We start from the raw sequence: 20,312 nt of genomic DNA on the forward strand, positions 1-20,312 counted from the left end.
ATGGGAACGAGGAGGAGAGGTCACTGGCCGGGGAGCAGTTACGAGGACACTGGCCACCACGGTAGTGTAGGCGAGGTTCTTGTGAGGGTAGGAGGTGGCCGAGCAGTCTCCGACTCCGGAACAGGAAGTAGCGACACCGGAGGAGAGGTAAGCAGCAGCACTGTCCTTTTCAACTGAACAGAAAAGAGGAGCAATAGAAGGCTTTGGCCGAGCTGCCTAAATCCGCGAGGAAGAATGCTATGATACCGAGGAGCACAAGCACAGAGCACTGCTCCACTTCCTCAAGAAAGCAAAGAAGCCTTTCCACGAGTTCATGGCCGCCACGGAGGCTGAGTTTGAGCGACTGCAAGAGGCTTATCAGAGCCTCGACGAGCGATGGAAGGATAAGGAACCGTTCCTGCGGCTGATGATCCTCGATGGCTGCTTCATGCTCGAGATAATGCGCGTCGCGACGCAGAAGTCCTCCGACCATGGCTACGCGTACGATGATCCCGTCTTTAGCGGAAGTGGCATTCACCACATCGTGCCCTACATAAAGCGAGATATGATGATGATCGAGAATCAACTGCCTCTGCTGGTTTTGGACCAACTGGTTCTCGTTGAGGGTCTTCATGGAACGGTAAGTGCAGCTTTACGCTTTCTTCTTTCGTTTTACCTGAATTATTACCTCGTCTTTCGACGTTGAACTATGCCACAGGCGGAGAAGTGCGTAGACGAGCTGATGCAAAGATTCTGGGAGTGGAATTCCACGGCGAGCCTGGGGCAGCGCCTCCACCCCCTTGGCGTGCTCCACAGCGTCCTGCTGAAACCCTGCAGGCAGAAGAACAAGGATATCAAGACGCCGAAGATGACACGATCATCCGGTCGGCAGTTGAGCTGCACGAGGCCGGCATCCGCTTCAAGACGAGCGAGTCCGACAGCCTCCTTGACATCTGGTTCGATAACGGTGTCCTCAGCCTGCCGAAGCTTACAGTCGACGACAACACCAAGTACATGTTCCTCAACCTCATGGCGTTCGAGGGCCTCCACGCCCGCGCCGGCAACGACGTCACCTCCTTCGTCTGCTTCATGGACCACATCATCGACTCCGCCAAGGACATCAACCTGCTGCACTACAAGGGGATCATCCTGAACGCGGTGGGAAGCGACGAGGCCGCCGCCGAGCTGTTCAACCGCCTGACCATGGACGTGTTGATGTTGATAGGAAGAGAGGATAGAGATATCAAATAGAGGAAGAGTATGACAAGCTTCAATCTTCTATATTTCTCTCAAGAAAATACTTTTACAATTTCAGAAACTCTATTACCCTTATGACCCAACATATGGGGTTTATATAGTCCCCAAAGATACATTATATTAATTGTATTCAAGATGAATCATTCTCTTTCAAGAAACCCTTTCAAGAATCAATAACCAATTTAACTTATCCTTCTATAGACTTTTAATCCATTTTTTCTTCTTGATGTAATGATTCTCCCACTTGATGCAATGAACCTTTTTTATGACACTTGAACAAGTTTAATTCCAACATTCTCCCCTCTTAAACTTGTTCCATCCAGCATGCCAAGTTTTCTTCGAAGTTGTTGAAATATTTCAAATTTAAGAGGTTTTGTGAGTATATCAGCCACTTGTTCACTTGTCTTGAGATGATGTATCTCCATTTCTTTATTTTTGATATGATCTCTTATGAAATAAAATCTTGTATCGATATGCTTCGATCTTTCATAATAGACTGGATTCTTGGCTAAGGCAATAGCTGATTTGTTATCAACATAAATCTTGGTTGACTTCTCGTGTGGAATATGAAGTTCTTGGAGTAATCTTCTTAGCCAGATTGCATGACAAACACAAGAAGAAGCTGCTATATATTCTGCTTCACAACTTGATAGAGCAACGATTCGTTGCTTTTTTGAAGACCAAGTGAATGTAGCTTCACCAAAATAAAATACAAATCCAGTTGTACTCTTTCGATCATCGTAGCTTCCGGCCCAATCACTGTCACTATATCCAATGAGCTCCAACTTTTTAAATGATGAATAGAACATTCCATACTCAATTGTTCCTTTAATATATCGCAAAATTCTTTTAGCGATATTTAAATGAGATGTCTTTAGAACTTCCATAAATCTACTTATTAAACCAACTCCAAATAGTATATCAGGTCGAGTGCATGTCAAATACCTTAAACATCCAACTAGACTTTTATAATAAGTTGGATTAATGTATTTACCTTCATCTTCCTTGGTCAACTTGGTGCCATATTCAACAGGTGTATTTGTAGGATGACAGTCTTCCATATAAAACTTCTTTAAAACCTCCTTTGCATAATTTTCTTGTGAGATAAAAATTCCTTCATTATCTTGTATAACTTCGATACCAAGGAAATAAGTCATTAAGCCCAAGTCGGTCATCTCAAACTCCTTTTTCATAGAATGCTTAAAATCTATAATCATGGAGCTACTATTGCTTGTAAATATTAAATCATCTACGTACAAGCATACAAACAAGATATCTCCATTAGAGTTAGATTTTGTATAGAGAGCATGTTCATGTGGACATTTAGAAAAACCATTTTGAATAAAATAAGTATATATTCGAGAATTCCATGCTCGTGGGGCTTGTTTAAGCCCATAAAGAGCTCTATTTAACTTATATATTTTGTTCTCTTGTTCTTGAATAATAAAACCAGGGGGTTGTTGAATATATACCTCTTCTTCAAGAACTCCATTAAGAAATGCTGATTTGACATCCATTTGTAAAATCTTCCATTTCATTTGAGCTACTAGAGAGATAAGTAATCTTACTATCTCCAATCGAGCAACTAGCGCAAATACTTCTTCATAATCAATCCCATATTGTTGTTTATATCCCTTCGCAACCAATCTGGCCTTGTATTTCTCCACCTCTCCTTTTGCATTTCTTTTTGTTTTGAAGATCCACTTAACACCGATAGCTTGGTGGTCTTCTGGAAGTGTAGTAAGCTCCCATGTATTATTTTTGTTAATGGCATGAATCTCTTCATTCATAGCTTGTCGCCATTTTTCATCTCTATAAGCTTCTTCAAAGGTTAATGGATCATATCCTGCAAAAAGATAAAATAAAGAAAGTTCATCATTGTTAGTATCAATCCTTCGAGTCACATCATATAGGTCCTGAGTCGGTCTTGTCCTTCTTATAATTGGACTTCTTGAATCATGTGACCTAGCTGATCTAGGTGATGATTTTGGCAAAGCCACTTCGGTGCTTGCTTGTATTGTATCATCTTCTTCTGAAGCTATAGCTTTCTTATGCTGCTCATCACTTTTCCAGTTCCAAATCTGTTGTTCATCAAACTCAACATCTCTTGACATCACAACTTTATTTGTGATAGGATTGTAGAGTTTGTAACCACTGGAATTCTCCGGATAACCTAGCAAAATGCATTTTTGACTTTTATCCTCCAATTTTGTTCTCTTCTCTTCTGGTATCTTAACAAATGCAACACTTCCAAAAATCCTCAAATGATCAACTCTTGGTTTTTGTAAGCTTCATGCTTCTTCTGGTGTAACATTACCAATTCGCTTTGTCGGAAACCTGTTAAGCAAATAAACTGCACAAGCAACAGCATCACCCCAAAATTCTTTCGGAATTTTTCTTTCCTTTAACATACATTGGACCATATTAAGGATAGTCCTATTTTTTCTTTCTGAGACACCATTTTATTGAGGTGTGTATGGCATGGTGAATTGATGTAGAATTCCATTATTTCTACAAAAACTTTCAAATTCATTTGATATATATTCACCACCCCTATCTGTTCTTAAACATTTAATCTTACAATAACTTTGTCTTTCAACCAAATCCTTAAATTCTTTGAATTTGCTTAAAACTTCTTTCTTTTCTTTTAACATATAAACCCAAGTTTTTCCACTATTATCATCAGTGAAGGTAAGAAAACACCTTCTTCCTCCAAGTGATATTGGATTGATAGGGCCACAAACATCTGAGTGTACCAGATCAAGTCGATTCCATGCTCTTTTTGTCCTTCTCACTTTGAAAGGCTTTCTTTCTTGCTTACCCATGACACATACTTCACACAATTTTGCTGGGCGATCAATTTTTGGCATTCCTGTCACCATATTATACTTCTCTAGAAGTTTCAAAGCCTCAAAATTTAAGTGAGCATATCTAAGATGCCAAAGTGTAGAGATATCCTCAATATCAGCTTTAAAATAATTTGATTGATCAAAAATACTTAAATGCAGAGGAAACATTCTATTCTGTGCCATTTTCACATATGATATCAGTGTTTTATTCTTATCACGAATTGAGAGAGTCATATCTTTCATCTCAATTTCATAACCATTTTCAAGTAATTGTCCCAAGCTTAAAATATTATTTTTCATATCAGGAACATAATAAACATCTGAAATGCATACTTCCTTGCCATTATTAAGTTCAAGGAGAATTTTACCTTTGCCTCTTGCTGGTCTTTGAGATAAATTGCCAAATGTAATGTTCCCGGAATAACTTGTATCTATTTCTGAAAATAGCTCTTTGATGCCACACATGTGATTTGAAGCTCCTGTATCTAGATACCATGTCATAGATTGATCCTCTTTCAAATTATCATAACTCATTAATAAAACTTGATTTACGTTCTTTTCTTCCTCAACAAAATTTGCCTTATCACCTTGATTGTTAGGATTATAATAACATTCATAAGAATAATGTCCATACCTTTTGCAAACATAACATTGTATTTCAGACCTTTTAGAGTTTCTACCACGTCCACGACCTCGGCCTCTTTGGCTAGAATTTTCTCCACCACCTTCAATGTTTAGAGATTCTTGATTGGTCTGATTTCTACCTCCTCTTCCTCTTTGTCCTCGTCCTCTTCCTCTTTGAGAATTTGATTCTCGTTTATTTTCAAGAGTAAGCTTCGTTTGTAATGCTTGCTCCATAGTTTTGTCTTCTCCTCTTTTTGTAATCCTTTGTTCATAAACTTGAAGGGAACCCATAAGTTATTCTAAAGATATTTTTTCCAAATCTTTAGATTCTTCGATTGCAACAGCAATAAAATCAAATTTTGGGTCTAGAGATCTTTTTACTCTGATCATTTACTTGTTCACCATTTCGTCTCATTTGTTGAATAATAGAAATGATTTTTGAGAAGTAATCAGAAATGGTTTCAGAAGTACCTTGTTGTAATTTCTCAAACTCGGCTCGTAAAACTTGTAGACGAAGTTTCTTTACCTTATCAACACCACCGAATGCTCTTTGAAGCATTTCCCAAGCCTCCTTTGAAGTATTTGCTGGAGCGATGATCTCGAACATTGTATCATCAAGGCCTTGGTAGATTGTGAACAAAGCCTTTTTCTCCTTCTTCCTTCTTTCTTTGAGTTGTTTTCTTCCTTCTGCATTCATTGCTCCTTCTTCTGCTGGACTTGGTTCAGCAAATCCATCTTCTACAAACTCCCATACATCTTGGGAGCCTAGAAGAACCTTCATTTGGATGCACCATATGTCATGATTTTCTTTTGTCAATCTGGGGATCTGGAGTTGGATGGCACTTGAGGAAGAAGTCATAGCTTAACCTATGCTCTGATACCAAATGTTGATGTTGATAGGAAGAGAGGATAGAGATATCAAATAAAGGAAGAGTATGACAAGCTTCAAGCTTCTATATTTCTCTCAAGAAAAATACTTTTATAATTTCAGAAACTCTATTACCCTCGTGACCCAACATATGGGGTTTATATAGTCCCCAAAGATACATTATATTAATTATATTCAAGATGAATCATTCTCTTTCAAGAAACCCTTTCAAGAATCAATAATCAATTTGACTTATCCTTCTATAGATTTTTAATCCATTTTTTCTTCTTGATTGAATGATTCTCCCACTTGATGCGATGAACCTTTTTTATGACACTTGAACAAATTTAATTCCAACAGGACGTGGTACTCGACCCCAGCAGCAGCCTCGGCAAGGTCCAAAACGACGTCAAGAATTATATCCAGAATGATTGGAGAAGGCATCGGGCCAACCTCAGACACACCTACTTCACGAGCCCATGGACCACCCTCTCACTCATGGCCGCCATCGTCTTGTTGATTCTCACGGTGCTGCAGACCATTTACACCATGTTGCAGTTCCACCTATGTGCATGATCTCTGTCGCCGTAATCTGTGATGCTCTGCTTGGTTTGATTTCTTTTCTTATTGCTACGTCTTTACATGGCTTGACCGATCTTTTGATTCAGTTGTGTTTTCCTCTCATATCTACGTACAAGTTTCAATTACCGATATTTGTTTGGTTCATTGGGATTGGTTTGTAACATATTGATGTTTTTTTCCTTACAAGTGACCAAACTGGATTGGTTTGTGTTAAATTAGTTTTTGGTTATCTGTATGTTGATTCGGAGCTAATAAAGGTTCATCTTTCACTCTTATCATTAGGTGATTTCAGTCGAATTATGTCAAATCCTTCCTATAAAGATACATCGAAAACACTCCCAATAAAATATCGAAATCTTCGATGTCTAAATTGTTAGAATAAAAATAAAAATAAATTAAATTAGTTTGAACTGAATTGATTTGATGTAAAACCTACTGCTCCAAACCAAAGGGCAACGCTGTACTTCTCTACCATTTATAAATTATTGTTACCTCAATTATTCTTATTCAAGGAATATATATCTATTCTACCGCGGCTGGACAATCGGATAGAATTTAGTGCATCATTAGGAAGGATCTCTCACCCTTCATCTCGTGAAGACGATCACAAGCGACTTCGTCAGCATCCATATCCACCACCTACAATCCCGATATAAATTCGAACAGAGAAAATTAGGCAAATGTTGCTGAGTTGATAGAGACGCCGACCCTCTTATGGCCCATACATCTCAAGCTTGGATCGCTTTCCAATCCAGTTTGCAAGTTTGTCTTCTCTTATGTTCCAGCTATGCTTAATCCTGTGGACACTTTGCTTCCAGCAAAGCTTAATGTTATGGACAAGCCAAGTGTAGTCTAAACGTGAGCACTCCATGTCCAACAAATGAACTTAATTCAATCATAATACTTGTCATCATCAACAGGAAGAACTTCAAGCAAATATAAAATCCAACATAAATTTGAGAAGGTGAAGTGGACGGAAGCTTTGCTCCTTCTCCCGAGAATCCTGTCACCATGTTATCACTGTCCAGTTTTCCTCCTTTTTGTATTCCTCGATTCCCCATCTTCCTCTCTCTCTCTCTCTCTCTCTCTTCCCTTACGATGACCTTATCTCCTCCTCTTCATCTGTCTCTAGTCATCACTTCTTCTCGGGCCCTCAGTTGCTGCACTGGCAGTGGATCATGGACAGGCTGCATCCCCCCAACCATCCTTAATGAACAACAGGAACTAAGAATGATTGCTTAGCTTCTAATTATTATTAGATTAGACCTGTAGCACCATTAAAAGCAGGCGAGCGGGGGTTCCTTTTCAGAGGCGGAATCCTGGGGGCTAAGAAAGCGCACCATCTTTTGTCTTGGGGAACATAGAAAGGTGGAGGAGGATGCGTTCAAGAAGATAACGACGGAAACTGAATCGTGTGGCCTACAACATCGATTAATTGATTCATCGAATTCTGCTTCGCAGTGGCGCCTAAAGAATTGATTTCGCTCTCCTTCGCTCTCCTGCACAAGTATTTTGTGACCAGGGGAAGCTTCTCACGTCTCGTACTGGTACACACATGGCGACGATGCAGGCACAGATCAAGGGTAAGTAGCTAGGAAGCATGAAAGAAAAAGGCACAAAGCACTTGTCGTTTGCCCAGGGCGAAAGAGACGGCTGATGCAGGCAATGGCAGAAAAGGGCGACGGCCCCGAGAGCAGTCATGCCATTTACTTGCTTCGGCCCGTCAAAGGTCTTCAGGTGCACTCTGGGGTTGGACGACTGTTAAGAGGAATGGGTCAGTGAGAAAGCCAGCAGCCACATGCAGTAGCAGTAACTCTTTCACAACACACACAAACTCACACAAGAAGAAGAAGAAGAAGAAGAAGAAGAAGAAGAAGAACAAAAACGATTCTTTCATGCCACACTCTTTTCGCCAAAATATTTTCTCTGCATACATACACTTCCACAGCAGAAGGTGGAAACCAACAGGAAAATGTAGTAGTAGATAAAATATAAAGATGAAAAGGTTTGAGCACACGCAGAAAACAGAGGTATACGTGTTTTGCTAGATTTCTACGGCAAGAAACGATGCATTACCGTCGAGTCTGCTCGCTTTGCTGTTGACCAACTTGTCGCTGGCGTTGGTCACCGGCGCAGCGGATGCAGTGTTGCTGATGGCATAAAGAGATTTAGAAGAGAAGTAAGGCCTAAAGGCTCTCACTGGGCTCGCGAGTGCCCAGCCCCAGCTCCTGGTCCGGCCGTGAGGCGAGCTTCTTCCTCGCACGGCAGTTGAGCCCGAGGCAGCCGGGGTTGTGGCCGATGTCCTGCTGCTGCTATCGTAGTCGTCGTCCGCAGCGGCGGCCGAAGAGAGCCAGTAGGCGGAGGACATCATCCCCAGTCCTCTGAAGAGCCCTCCGCACTTGACCCGTTCCTTTATCCTCGGCCGCCGCTGCTGCCCGTCGCCGTTGTCGTGGTCCAGGTGGAGGACGATCTTGGACTTGGGCTTGGCCTCGCGATGGGACTCGACTCTGCGGAGAGCGCAGTCGCCGAACCCCGTGGAGATGCGATCCAGGAAGTCCCCCGAGAAGCTCCTGCTGCCGCAGCCCACCGACCTGGATCTGGCCACCTTCCTGCCCAACGACGACGACGCCTGGCTGCCGCTCGGGCTCTCCGCATCCTTCTCACCATTCTCCCCTTGCCTGGGGCCGGCCACCGCTGCTTGCTTGTCCACCAAATTATATGGTGTACAAGTCTGCTGCTGCTGTTGCCGCTTGGCAATGTTTCTGTTCCCTCCGCCCGACGAGGATGAAGTGGATCTTCGCCTCATGATGTTGCTGCTGCTGCTGTTGTTGTTAGTGACTGAGGAAGATGACGTGGAGGTGGAAGAGGTGGACGAGATATAGATGATGGACCAAAAGCTCTTCTTCCGAGGGCTATCTGCCACCCCGATGCTCCCAACGCCACCACCCTGCGCCAGGCCTCCAGTAGTCCTCGTTGCCACCGATTTGGTCCTTCTAAGGACAACATCGTTGTCGTTGGCCGCCGACACGGTAGTCGTGGTGGCGACAGCAGCCATCACCTGCCTTGCGCCGTTTCCGTATCCTCCGCCACCGCTATTCTTCTTCTTCTTGCTGTGGGTGTCTGCCAGAAAGGGGAACATGGTCCTTGGACCACCGCCGTTGGCACTGGTCCGGGAGTGGTCGGAGGCGAGCGCGAATCCTAGTCCCCCACCTCCGTTGCCGGCGTCGGAGCTGAAGGAAGTAGGGGAGGACGAGGAGGAGGAGGAGGTGGAGCAAGGGGGAGGCTGGAAGGGAAAGAAAGGGCTAGAGTTGGAGGAGGAGACCAGCTTGCTTAACTTCTCATGCAGGCAGAAGGCGCACACTCCGCTGGCGTTACTGCGGTAAGGGTGGTCCATACAATGCATGCCCTCCCCAACTTCGTCTCCCCCTCTTCTTCTTCCTCCTCCTTCTCCTCTTACGACTCCCACCGCCACCCGTCTGTCACCCATCCTCCACCACCTTGTTTCCTGGATCACCGGTGTCAGCCCTTGCACGAGAGATAGGAGTCAAACACGTTGAGCGAGAGAGAGGAAGAAGATAGGAGCAGGAGAGGGACGATATCGTACGGGAAAGCAAGGGATATGAGATATGGAGTAGACAGGTGCTAACTATTATTATTATTCTTATTTATCATCGGTACCACTCAGAAACACGGGCCGCAGTCGCAGAGGCAGGTGGGGCCAACCTCTATGAATTCGACCTCGGGGTGTAGCTCTTGTCCTCTCCTCCGATGTGGTTCGACCGGACCACATGTGTTGATTTATTCTGCTATTATGTCCGTGCCCGACCTACGTCTCATCAGGCTTGATATTGTTGGGCTGATAGGAAACAGATCCAGGGGTTCCCGAATCTTGATGCGTGCGGAGATCCCACTTTCAAAATGCTTCTTTTCCCGCCCGTCTCTTTATTTGAGATAAAAAAGAGGTTTCCTTTGGTCTCTTTGGCCGAAGGCTTTTTTCTTCTCGCATTAGACGTCCTCTTCTTGATTTTTTTTATATTCACTTGAATTCTTTTGCTAAATTATTTTTATTAAGATTGATAAATATTTTATGATTTCTGAAGCAGTATCTTAGTGTAATAAGAAAATTTAGTATAAAAATTCTCGTAAATGAAAATAATATGATAATTAAGGTTTGATTCTTATATAAATATCTTATGTACTTTTTAAGTTTTGATGGAAGAAAAAAAAAAGATAGATGATTTTAGTGTTATTTGATTTCTCTTTAAAGTATCTCTAGAATTGTTATAAAGAGAAAAAAAAAAAAGGATAATTGTTTTGAAATTTATGTGAGAAGATTTATTGAAATAGGGCTAACTCAAGGTCATGTAATTAATCTCACATGGTAAAATTTTGATTTTCTGATGTAGAAAAGATTTATTGAATCACATTAATTTAACATTGATTTTTTGGTATGTTTTTTATTGTTGATCTCTAGATATTTATTTTTAGTTTAATTTTTTTTTTCTCTCTCCTCAACACTCTTTAGGTTTTTCTTCGATTTTCTTTGTCATGCTTTTCGTTTCATAGTTTTGATTGTAATAGGCTAAATCAAGAAAGCTGGCATGTTGAAGAACAAATTATGAGATATGTAGACGCACAAAACTATATGTGCATGAAAGTATTATGAATCATCATGGATATTGTATTAAATCTTAAAATTTAGAAGAAAAGAAATCAATATGCAAATCTTATAAGAACTAAGAGAAGATGAGATCTGTTGGTATTATTATCTGATATTTAATCTTGATAATCTTAGATCCATCTGAAGCCCTAATGGTATCGTTGTCATGATTTGAGTCTAATTGGCTAATTGACCTATCAACTTTATTAGATCTAAACCACTAATAAAAATATTTAAATTGATCAGTTACACTTTTATAAATTAATTTTAATTTTATCCATATATAGAACTAATTAAGGATGCTACAATCTCTCGTACTTAAGGATTTGACATCCTCATCAAGATTCATTATAGCTAAAATCAAATCATAGCATAGTGCATGCGAGACGTAACTCAGTAGTGGCTTCACATCGTGACGAGTCTAACTCCATCCACATATACTTTTTTTCTATTCAAGTCTTTTCACTATGTCCAAATACTAGGTCATACCAAATGTCACAACTCGAGTTTGATGATTTAACTAGCCTATTAATTTTATTTAGCTTAAATCACTGATTAAAATATTTAAATTAAAATTGATAATAATACACTGATGAAATCCTTATAAATTAATTTTAATATTATCCACGTTGTCGAAGTAATCTAATGTGATAATTATCATTTTCAACTATCTTTTTTGTTCTTATGACCTTTGGATATTGCACTTGACTTACACTCGAGAAGATGTGAAATTGTAGGTGCCTATTATATCCTTTTAATCCTGTTAAAAGACTTAATGTCTATTGGTTAAGGATAATGTCTCTGCCCGGCTTGATCTACCCTTCTCTCTTTACTATTTCAACTTCAAGCATTTATGTTTCCATTTCCTTTTTCAAATTTTAAATCAACCCCTAACTTTCCCTGTTTTACCTCTTGGCGTTTCAATTTTTTTTTTTTTTTTGTGTGTTACTGTCGTGTAGCTTTCTCGAATGCTACCAAAGTGGCAGTCTTTGATCGACCAGAAAACCTTTTTTTTTTAATTTTTAAACGTAATTCATAACTACATTGCTTTTTAACATCTCTTTTAAGCTACACTATCAATTGCTTTTATTTTTTATTTTTTATATTTATAAAACTAGTGTTGGACCAGTCTCCTGATTCTCTACAACAAGTACATAGGATAATCTATAACTTGATTATATTATGATCGATTTTCTTAACTTGGGATAATACCATATAGAGGAAATACATTTAGAATCGTAATTATGTGTCTATAGATTTTATTTTTAAATTTTTATTTTATTTTAAAATATTTTAATTATTTTAGTTTTAATTAGATATTAAAATTTTATTCCATGTGAATGCCCTGATCCTTAGAATAGTCAATGAATGGGTCTTCCTTAAACTTTAGTCCCATATATCACACATTGAAATGAACTAACGTGATCATATACTCAAATTTTTATGAGGCTACTCCAAACCTTTCCAACTCCTTCTAAAATCTCACAGATGTCTTATACTCAGTAACTATCTTCTCTTGATATCTTAGCACCTTGCCCCATTTAACCTCCAGCATCTCCCCAAGCTCTCGAGCTCGTTTTTCTACTACACCAGCCTTCTTCTCAAGCTTTGAATTGAGTATCTTTACCAAATCAAACTCTTGAGCCAACCCCAATAGCCTCTCTTCTATAACTAGGTTATTGTCTCGGATGCTTTCCAACTGTTTGACTAATGTAGTAAGCTCTTGTTAAGTTTCCTCCAACTTTTGAGCCAATTGATCATCCCGAGCTCTTGTCTCGACTAGAACAATAAGAGGAGGATCAACACTGGCATCCTAAGCCGGTCAAACAGGGTCGTCATATAATGATGGTGTTGCAAAATATGCAAAAGAGTAAAAAAATAAAAAAAATAATATGTCATGACTTGGCTTACCAATACTTCATGATGATAACTCTAATCAAGCAGTACCTTAGAAGGAGAGAGCTAGATTTGTTTTGCCTGACCCAAACAAAGAGATTCCCAGGTAATATTGCTCCAAGGTTTCATATTTATCTTGTACCTTCTGCCCCTCCTATAAACCTCTCCATCTTAGCTACAACAAAAAACCTAAAGTTAGAACTGGTAGATCGGCTATAGTCAAAGTAGCAAAATACCGAGATTTCCCCTTGCACAAATCAATCATGGCCCCTCTTCTCCTTGGCCCAAGGGAGACCCAGGGCCCTTTGGGACTCTCCACAAGCTCTAATGCTACCAAAATAGGACTCTCTATAGGCTCTAACGTTGTAAAAATAGGACTCTCCATAGGCTCCAACATTGCCAAAATAGGACTCTCATAGGCTCCAGGGTTGGCAAAACAAGGCTTCCGTTTACGACAGGCTCCTTGGACCTCCTCTGAAAAGATGAGGGACCCTCCTCACGACCACTTTATACCTCTTCTTGGGCCAGTCGATGCTTGTGTCTTGGCCCAACTAGGTCAAACCCAACTCTTCGGGCAGCACCTCATAGATAGGGGTCGAGATTGCTGAGGCGACAACTACACTAGAAGAATAGCCATGCCACTATTTCTTCAAGGAGTACAGTCCATGCATATAAAAAAGAAAGATCGATATTATGAAACTGTAGAAGATCGAAAGTATGCAACGATGAAGGGGATCGAGATATACCTTGAGAAGCCAAACTAAGAATTGCATCAACCAACCAATTCTCATCCATCTTTCAAATAGTCTCGAATGAGGAAAGAATATCCCTTAATTGAAGCATCTAGTCCCCTTTCTCGGCTAACAACATGGGAGAGGCACTATCAAAGGAGTGAGCTGACCAAGAATGGTTGAACCCTCAATCCTAACTAGATTTACCAAGAAAGAGCTTCTTCCGGTCCTTATTATTTAAAGGGGCACTAATGAATTTAAAACCTCCCCATGCGATTAGATGGTAGTTACTCTTCCTTTTATATAATCAAAAATAGAAAGCAAATAACTTGCGAGATGGTATGCATTCTTTTTTTCTCATTATATTATTTGATATTTTATCATTTTATATTACTTATTGCATGTGATGTTTATGGATTTGTGTAATGAGAATCAGATTGTGATAAGATCACGATAATGAGACTGATTCGCCTTTAAACACAGATCCTAAATAATCACGGTCATAGGCTACTCGAGAGGGACATCGATATAATCAAACAGACTAGTGTATTGTATACCCATACATATGATGGAGGCGGCTGATCTCATAGCTGCTCATGCGGGGATACTATGGCTACAGTGCAAGTGCTCATTGGAGAATGAGTTCATTGATTGATCCACTCACAGAATACTGGATGATTAATGATACCTCATTGTCAAACAATGATTCCATTGTCCTAGTGGTGTACCTGGTCCTTAGACTTGAGACACCAAGGATATCCTGTATGAGTACTTTATTCTTTGATATTGGACTTATAAGCTTGGATGTTTTAGATATAGCATAACCGATTATTAGGAGTGGCAACCAATCTTACGAGGACTATTGAGTGTCAATAGAGGATCATCCACTCTAGGTGTCATAAGAGAAATATCTCATATGTTCTTGCTCAGATAAATTCCTAGCTAGGATCATTCAGATTAAGAGAGAAAGAGTTCTCCGTGAGAATCCGATTAGAGCGAGACTTGAGTAAAAATCGTATGGGTTTAACAGCACCATGCCCGGTATACAGTCTTGATATTAGATGGATGAGGGACTATAAGTATATGATAACTAAAGATAGACAAGTCTAATAGATTGGATTCCCCTATATCGTTTGGGGACTACGACGTAGTGGCATAGTACGTCCGTAATTGATGAGTCGAGTGAATTATTATTGAGATAATAAATTACTAAGCCAGAAGGAGTTTTGATATGTATGACTCACTGTCATGACCTTAGCTGGAATTGCCTAAGGCGTGAGGCACCCTTGCGGCCAAAGATGCGAACTTAGCTTGCGTTGCCTAAGTCGCGAGTCACCCTTGTTGCAAAGACGCGAACTTAGCTTGCGTTGCCTAAGTTGCGCTTTGCCCTTGCGATATTGCTCCGTAAGGATCAGCCCACTTGTAACCTCTCGCAAGTCCCGAAGGACCTGTAAAAAGAGAAAGTTGATTAGTTCGAAAGAACGAGCGACGGACAAGTCCCGACGTCTCGCGAAAAGGGGAAGCTTTACAAGTAATTCAGCGAGTACCTTGAGTGCACAAGAGAAAAGAGGGAGAGGGGGAAAACATGAACGAATAGCTGCAAGCCCACAAACAACCGCTCACCTGGTCCCGGGCACGACAACAAGTTCTCGTCAAGGCAACGTGCGAACTTGCGAAAGAGTGTTCAACACCCGGTATATATCCGAAGCCCATCCAACCCTGTGCCACCCAGGGGGTTCAAAGGGGCTGAGATGGCTGATGTTTTGGTGAGCGAAGGCAGATTCTAGAAATCAGCCCGCGGCACGCGAAAACGGAGCTGTTTTGGGCTGTTTTGTTCGGTTCGGTGAGCGGTCGCTTTGTAACGCTGCAGCTTGTTTAAACTTAATTTTTACAAGAAAAATGACCCAAAACCAAGAGAAAACATGCTGTCAAGCAGCTGTACATGTAGGTGTGAGCGACGAACGGTTCGTTGAACGGAGTTGTTGCGAGTGCGCGACGACCGTTCGTGACATTCTCCCCCACTTAAACTGTCGATGCCCTCGTCGACGCTTGTTGGTAGTTGTTGATGATTTCTTCTTCATGTCGCAGGGCATCTTCAGGCTCCCAACTGGCTTCAGTTCAGGAAAGCTTTCGCCACTTCACCAAGTACTCTATCTACTCAGCTCCGTTGGGTAGCTTTATCTTGCGGTCCGCCAGAATGGTTTCAACTCACTTCTCGTAGAAGGTTGTGATAGGAGGTAGCCGAGTTGGAACACTTTGGGAAGCATCTTGCGGATCCGAGTGGTAGGCTTTTAGGTTGCTGACGTGAAGAATGTTGTGAATTTTGAACCACGTCGGCAACTGCAACTTGTAAGAGACGTTGCCTACCCTGCTGATAATTGGGAAGGGCCCTTTATACTTGCACACCAATCCTTTGTGGACTTTGTTCCTAAAGAATTGGAGTGATGCTGGTTGGAGCTTTACCAACACCAAATCGCCAACTTTGAACTCTTGCGGTCGCCTTCCCAAGTCTGCCTACTTCTTTATCCTTTTTGTCGCCTTCTCCAAGTAAGCCCGCGTAATATTTGCATTTCGATGCCACTCCTTTGTGAAATGGTAGGCTGACGGACTACTCCCAGTATACCCAATGGCCATGGTGTGCGGAGTCGACGGTTGTTGTCTAGTTATGATCTCGAAGGGGCTCTTGTTGGATGCAGAGCTCCGCTGCAAGTTGTAGGAGAATTGGGCAATGTCCAACAGCTTCACCCAATCTCGTTGGTTGGCACTCACATAGTGCCGAAGATATTGCTCCAGGAGTGAGTTTATCCTTTCAGTCTGGCCATCCGTTTGGGGGTGGAGGCTTGTAGAGAAGTATAACTTTGACCCCAACAATTTGAATAGCTCGGTCCAGAATCGTCCCAAGAACCGAGCGTCTCGATCACTAATGATATTATGCGGGACTCCCCAATACTTCACAACATCCTTCATCTTCAGCTTGGCCGCCTCCTCTGCTGAATAGTGTAGGGGAGCAGCAATGAAAGTTGTATACTTTGAAACCGATCGACCACCACGAGTATCGATCCGAGTCTCCCTACAAGTGGCAAGCTTGATATGAAGTCCAAGGAAATGCTCTCCCACGGCCTTTCTGGTATGGGCAACGGCTCCAAGAGTCCCACCGGCTTCCGCTACTCCATCTTGTCTTGTTGGCAAGTAAGGCATGTTCGAACATATTCCTCCACATCAGTCCCCATCTTCGGCCAGTAGAAGGCCCTCTCCATGAGAGCCAACGTTCTGTGAATGCTTGGGTGTCCAGCCCAAAGGGAATCGTGACACTCCTTTAAGAGTTCACGCCTCAAATTGTCCACTCGGGGAACATAAACTCTATTCCCTTTTGTGTAAACGAGTCCCTCCTGGACCCAAAATCGTCGTGTCTTGCCTTCTTTGATGAGCTGCATCAGGATAACTGCTTGGGGCTCACTATACAGTCCATCCCTGATTCGGGAAAGGAAGTTGGAGTGTAATTGACTTGCTTGGCCTCTACCCTCCAATTGTACGACATTCACGCATTCCACTTTCCGACTCAGCGCATCGGCCACGACATTTGCCTTCCCGGGCTTGTACTCCATTGCTATGTCAAATTCAGCCAGGAAGTCCTGCCATCGCGCCTGCTTTGGGGAGAGCTTCTTTTGAGTTTGGAAATAGCTCAGGGCGATGTTGTCCGTCCTTAGCACAAATCGCGACCCGAGGAGATAGTGTCGCCAAACTCGTAGATAGTGGATCACGACTATCATCTCCTTCTCATGCATTGGATACCGCCGCTCGGTCTCGTTGAGTTTGCGGCTCTCGTAGGCCACCGGATGACCCTCCTGCATGAGTACTCCCCCAATAGCGAAGTCCGAAGCATCTGTATGGACTTCAAAGGGCTCTCCATAGTCCGATAATTTGAGCACTGATTCTTCCAGAATAGCAGCCTTAAGATCTTGGAATGCTATTTCACATCTGTCAGACCACTTCCAAGGCTGCTCCTTCTTCAGCAACTCCGTCAGTGGAGTTGCCTGCTTCGAATATCCCGCTATAAAGCGTCGATAGTAATTGACGAAACCAAGGAAGGATCTCAACTATGGCACCTTCTTTGGAGTTCGCCATTCCGCAACTACTTGCACCTTCGACTTATCCATCCGAATGGAGCCATCACCAATTCGATGCCCCAAGAATAAGATCTCAGTTTGGGCAAAGTGGCATTTCTCCCTTTTCACGAACAAGGTGTTCTCCCTAAGAACCTTGAAAATTGTCCAAAGTTGTTTGACGTGCTTCTCGAGCATTTGATTGTAGACGATGATATCGTCCAAGTAGACGACCATAAACTTATCCAAATACTCCTTGAATAGCTAGTTCATGAGAGTGCAGAACGTGGTCGAAGCATTAGTTAAGCCGAAGGGCATCACCAAGAACTCAAACGCTCCATACCTGGTCACACAAGTAGTCTTCGCTTCGTCGCCTTCAGCAATGCGTACCTGCCAATACCCCGACCGAAGGTCGAGCTTCGAGAAATACTTAGCTTTGCCCAACTGGTCGAACAAGTCCGCGATGAGCGGGATAGGATACTTGTTCTTCACTGTCACTTTGTTAAGGGCTCGGTAGTCGATGCATAATCGGAGGCTCCCATCTTGTTTCTTCTGGAAGAGAACTGGAGCTCCGAAAGGTGCTTTAGAGCTGCGAATGAGACCACCACTTAGCAGTTCACCTAACTGCTTTCTGAGTTTTGCCAACTCTGGCGGGGCCATGCGGTAGGGTGGTCTCGCTGGAGGCTTCACTCCTGGCTCCAGCTCAATTTTATGATCCACGCCCCTGCGTGGCGGAAGAGTCTTCGGCAACTCGGGTGGCATAACGTCAGTGAACTCTTTCAGGACATTCGCCACCACAGCAGGTTCATGATTGGCCTCCTTGTCGAGTGGCTCTAACTTCATAGCTGCCACGAATGTTAGTTCGCCTTTTCGTACCCCCTTCTTCAATTGCAATGCCGATATGTGTTGGGGCTCCTTGGTTCCTCTCCGAGAGACGGGAACCACACAGGGGTCGTCACCTCCCATCATACATAGGGAGTTCAAGAATGGCATTGGCACCAACTTCGCCGCGTGCATAAAATCCATTCCAAGAATCACTTGGAAGTCATCCAATGGCACGACCATCATGTTGGTGTTCCCGCTCTATGTCCCGAGTTTGATGGGAACTCCCTTCGCTAACCCGGAGATTCACTTGGCCTCCGAGTTCACCGCCTTAATTCGGCTTGGGCTCTTCTCCAAGATCAACCCAAGTCGCTGTGCTTCTCGATCGGCTATGAAGTTGTGGGTAGTGCCCGTGTCCACCATTGCACGGGTCGTTTGACCATTTAGCTTGATGTCCACATACATCAGCTGACTACTTCCTGCTTTTTATAACTTTGTCTTCATGTTCTCCCCCACTTGACCCCGCATAGCGTTCAACAAACGCATTGCTCCCATTCGGGGTCCTTGCGACTCCTCGTCGTCGCTGTTGGATTTAGAACTACTCGAACTAAGAGCAACAGCTTTGCCCTTATTCGATTGGGGGGGTGGATGGAAGCCGTCAAAGCATTGAGTGCCTATTTTTGTGGGCACTCCCTCACCATGTGCGGTCCTCCGCACAAGAAACATCCTCCAGGTTTTGAGGCCTTGTCTTTCGGGTTTGGCCCTTTGTGGGAACTCTTCTTCTTTTGCTCGCCCCCGAGCTCCTTCCCTCGAGAATGTTTTGAAGGGCGATTGCCTGAAGATTGTTTCCTTCTCCCTGGGTCTTCAGAGGAAACAAAGTCGGCGAGCTTTTCTGCAACAGCAATTGCCCCGACCACATCGGTAACATTCCTTCGATTTAGCTCCTGTTGAGCCCATGGCATCAAACCATCGAGGAAGTTGAACAACTTGTCCTTCTCGGACATGTCCTGTATGTCCAACATTAGTGCAGAAAATTGTTTCACATAGTCTCGGATGGTGGTACTCTCGCGGAGTTGTCTCAACTTTCTTCTTGCGACGAACTCTGTGTTCTCCAGTAGAAACTAAGTTCTCAACTCCCGTTTCAAGTCCTCCCATGTGTCGACTCGACACCGACCTTGTTGGATCTCCTCCCAACGGGTTCGCCACCAAAGTTTCGCATCTCCGTTCAGATACATTGTTGCTATAAAAACTTTGGTATCTTCATAATCGGGCCTCGTAGCTTGAAAGTATTGTTCCATGTCGAACAGAAAGTTCTCGAGCTCTTTGGCATCTCTAGCCCCTCCATATCCATAAGGCTCAAGTGCCCTCAAATTTTGTGGCGGTGCAATGCAGGTGTTGCTTCCTCCCGCATTTAGTGTTCTTGTGAGCATGGCCACCTTTGAAGTGAGTTCCGCCACAACATCTTGTAAGTGTTGCACGAAGTATTTGGTGTCATCAGACAGTCGGTCGACTAGGGCCTCGACCTTGTCGATCCTGGACTTTGCTTCCTCTTGCGAGCTCTTTACCCCAACAAGCCTTTGTTGGCCATGGTAGAGTTCCTCCATGCTCGCTTCAAGAACATCCAGGCGGGTTTCCGCCGTTGTGAGTATCTCCTTGTGACTTTTTTTCCTAGTTAGCACTCCAGATTGTGCTTCCTCCGGTCGCAAAGAGTAGCCAACTTCTCGCTCATTATGTTCGCTGTCGCGCTCCTCTTGAGTGGCTCCAACAGCATGAGAGCCAGTGTGCACATGCAGCCCACCTGCGGCTGCTTGGGGCAAGGGTCCGGCTTGCCCCGTCTTGCTTGATTCGCCACGATGCTTTGCCATGGCAAAGTTGCGAAGTTCATTTGTTGCTCGCTCGAAGTGCTTGCCTGCTCTAATACCACAATGTCACGGCCTTAGC

The 20,312-nt window shown here is 43.0% G+C and overlaps 2 protein-coding genes across 2 annotated transcripts; one reads left to right on the plus strand and one right to left on the minus strand.

The window, feature by feature from the left end:
* On the plus strand, window positions 1–6,153 carry LOC103971178 (UPF0481 protein At3g47200-like). Its single transcript, XM_065173214.1, has 4 exons — window positions 1–147; window positions 230–605; window positions 698–1,188; window positions 5,938–6,153. Exons 1-4 carry the CDS (start codon window positions 1–3, stop codon window positions 6,151–6,153), a joined length of 1,230 nt encoding a protein of 409 aa, XP_065029286.1.
* Window positions 6,154–7,764: 1,611 nt separating this feature from the next.
* LOC135652852 (uncharacterized) lies at window positions 7,765–9,790 on the minus strand. Its single transcript, XM_065174152.1, has 2 exons — window positions 8,236–9,790; window positions 7,765–7,917 (listed from the first exon to the last, which is right to left on the minus strand). The coding sequence occupies exons 1-2, from the start codon at window positions 9,644–9,646 to the stop codon at window positions 7,883–7,885; spliced, it is 1,446 nt and encodes a 481-aa protein (XP_065030224.1). The 5' UTR covers window positions 9,647–9,790; the 3' UTR covers window positions 7,765–7,882.
* Between the last annotated feature and the right edge of the window lie 10,522 nt (window positions 9,791–20,312).

Source organism: Musa acuminata, chromosome BXJ3-11 (genome assembly GCF_036884655.1).
Source record: "Musa acuminata AAA Group cultivar baxijiao chromosome BXJ3-11, Cavendish_Baxijiao_AAA, whole genome shotgun sequence".
Lineage (NCBI taxonomy): Eukaryota > Viridiplantae > Streptophyta > Magnoliopsida > Zingiberales > Musaceae > Musa > Musa acuminata.

Bases quoted from the DNA above. Each gene is read 5' to 3' on its own strand.
- LOC103971178 (XM_065173214.1), top strand. From the start codon at position 1: ATGGGAACGAGGAGGAGAGGTCACTGGCCGGGGAGCAGTTACGAGGAC. The intron at 606-697 runs GTCTTCATGGAA...ACTATGCCACAG, and splicing joins CCAACTGGTTCTCGTTGAGG to GCGGAGAAGTGCGTAGACGA. The intron at 1,189-5,937 runs GTGTTGATGTTG...TAATTCCAACAG, and splicing joins TCAACCGCCTGACCATGGAC to GACGTGGTACTCGACCCCAG.
- LOC135652852 (XM_065174152.1), bottom strand. From the start codon at position 9,646: ATGGGTGACAGACGGGTGGCGGTGGGAGTCGTAAGAGGAGAAGGAGGA. The intron at 7,918-8,235 runs GTAATGCATCGT...TCCTCTTAACAG, and splicing joins CAAAGCGAGCAGACTCGACG to TCGTCCAACCCCAGAGTGCA.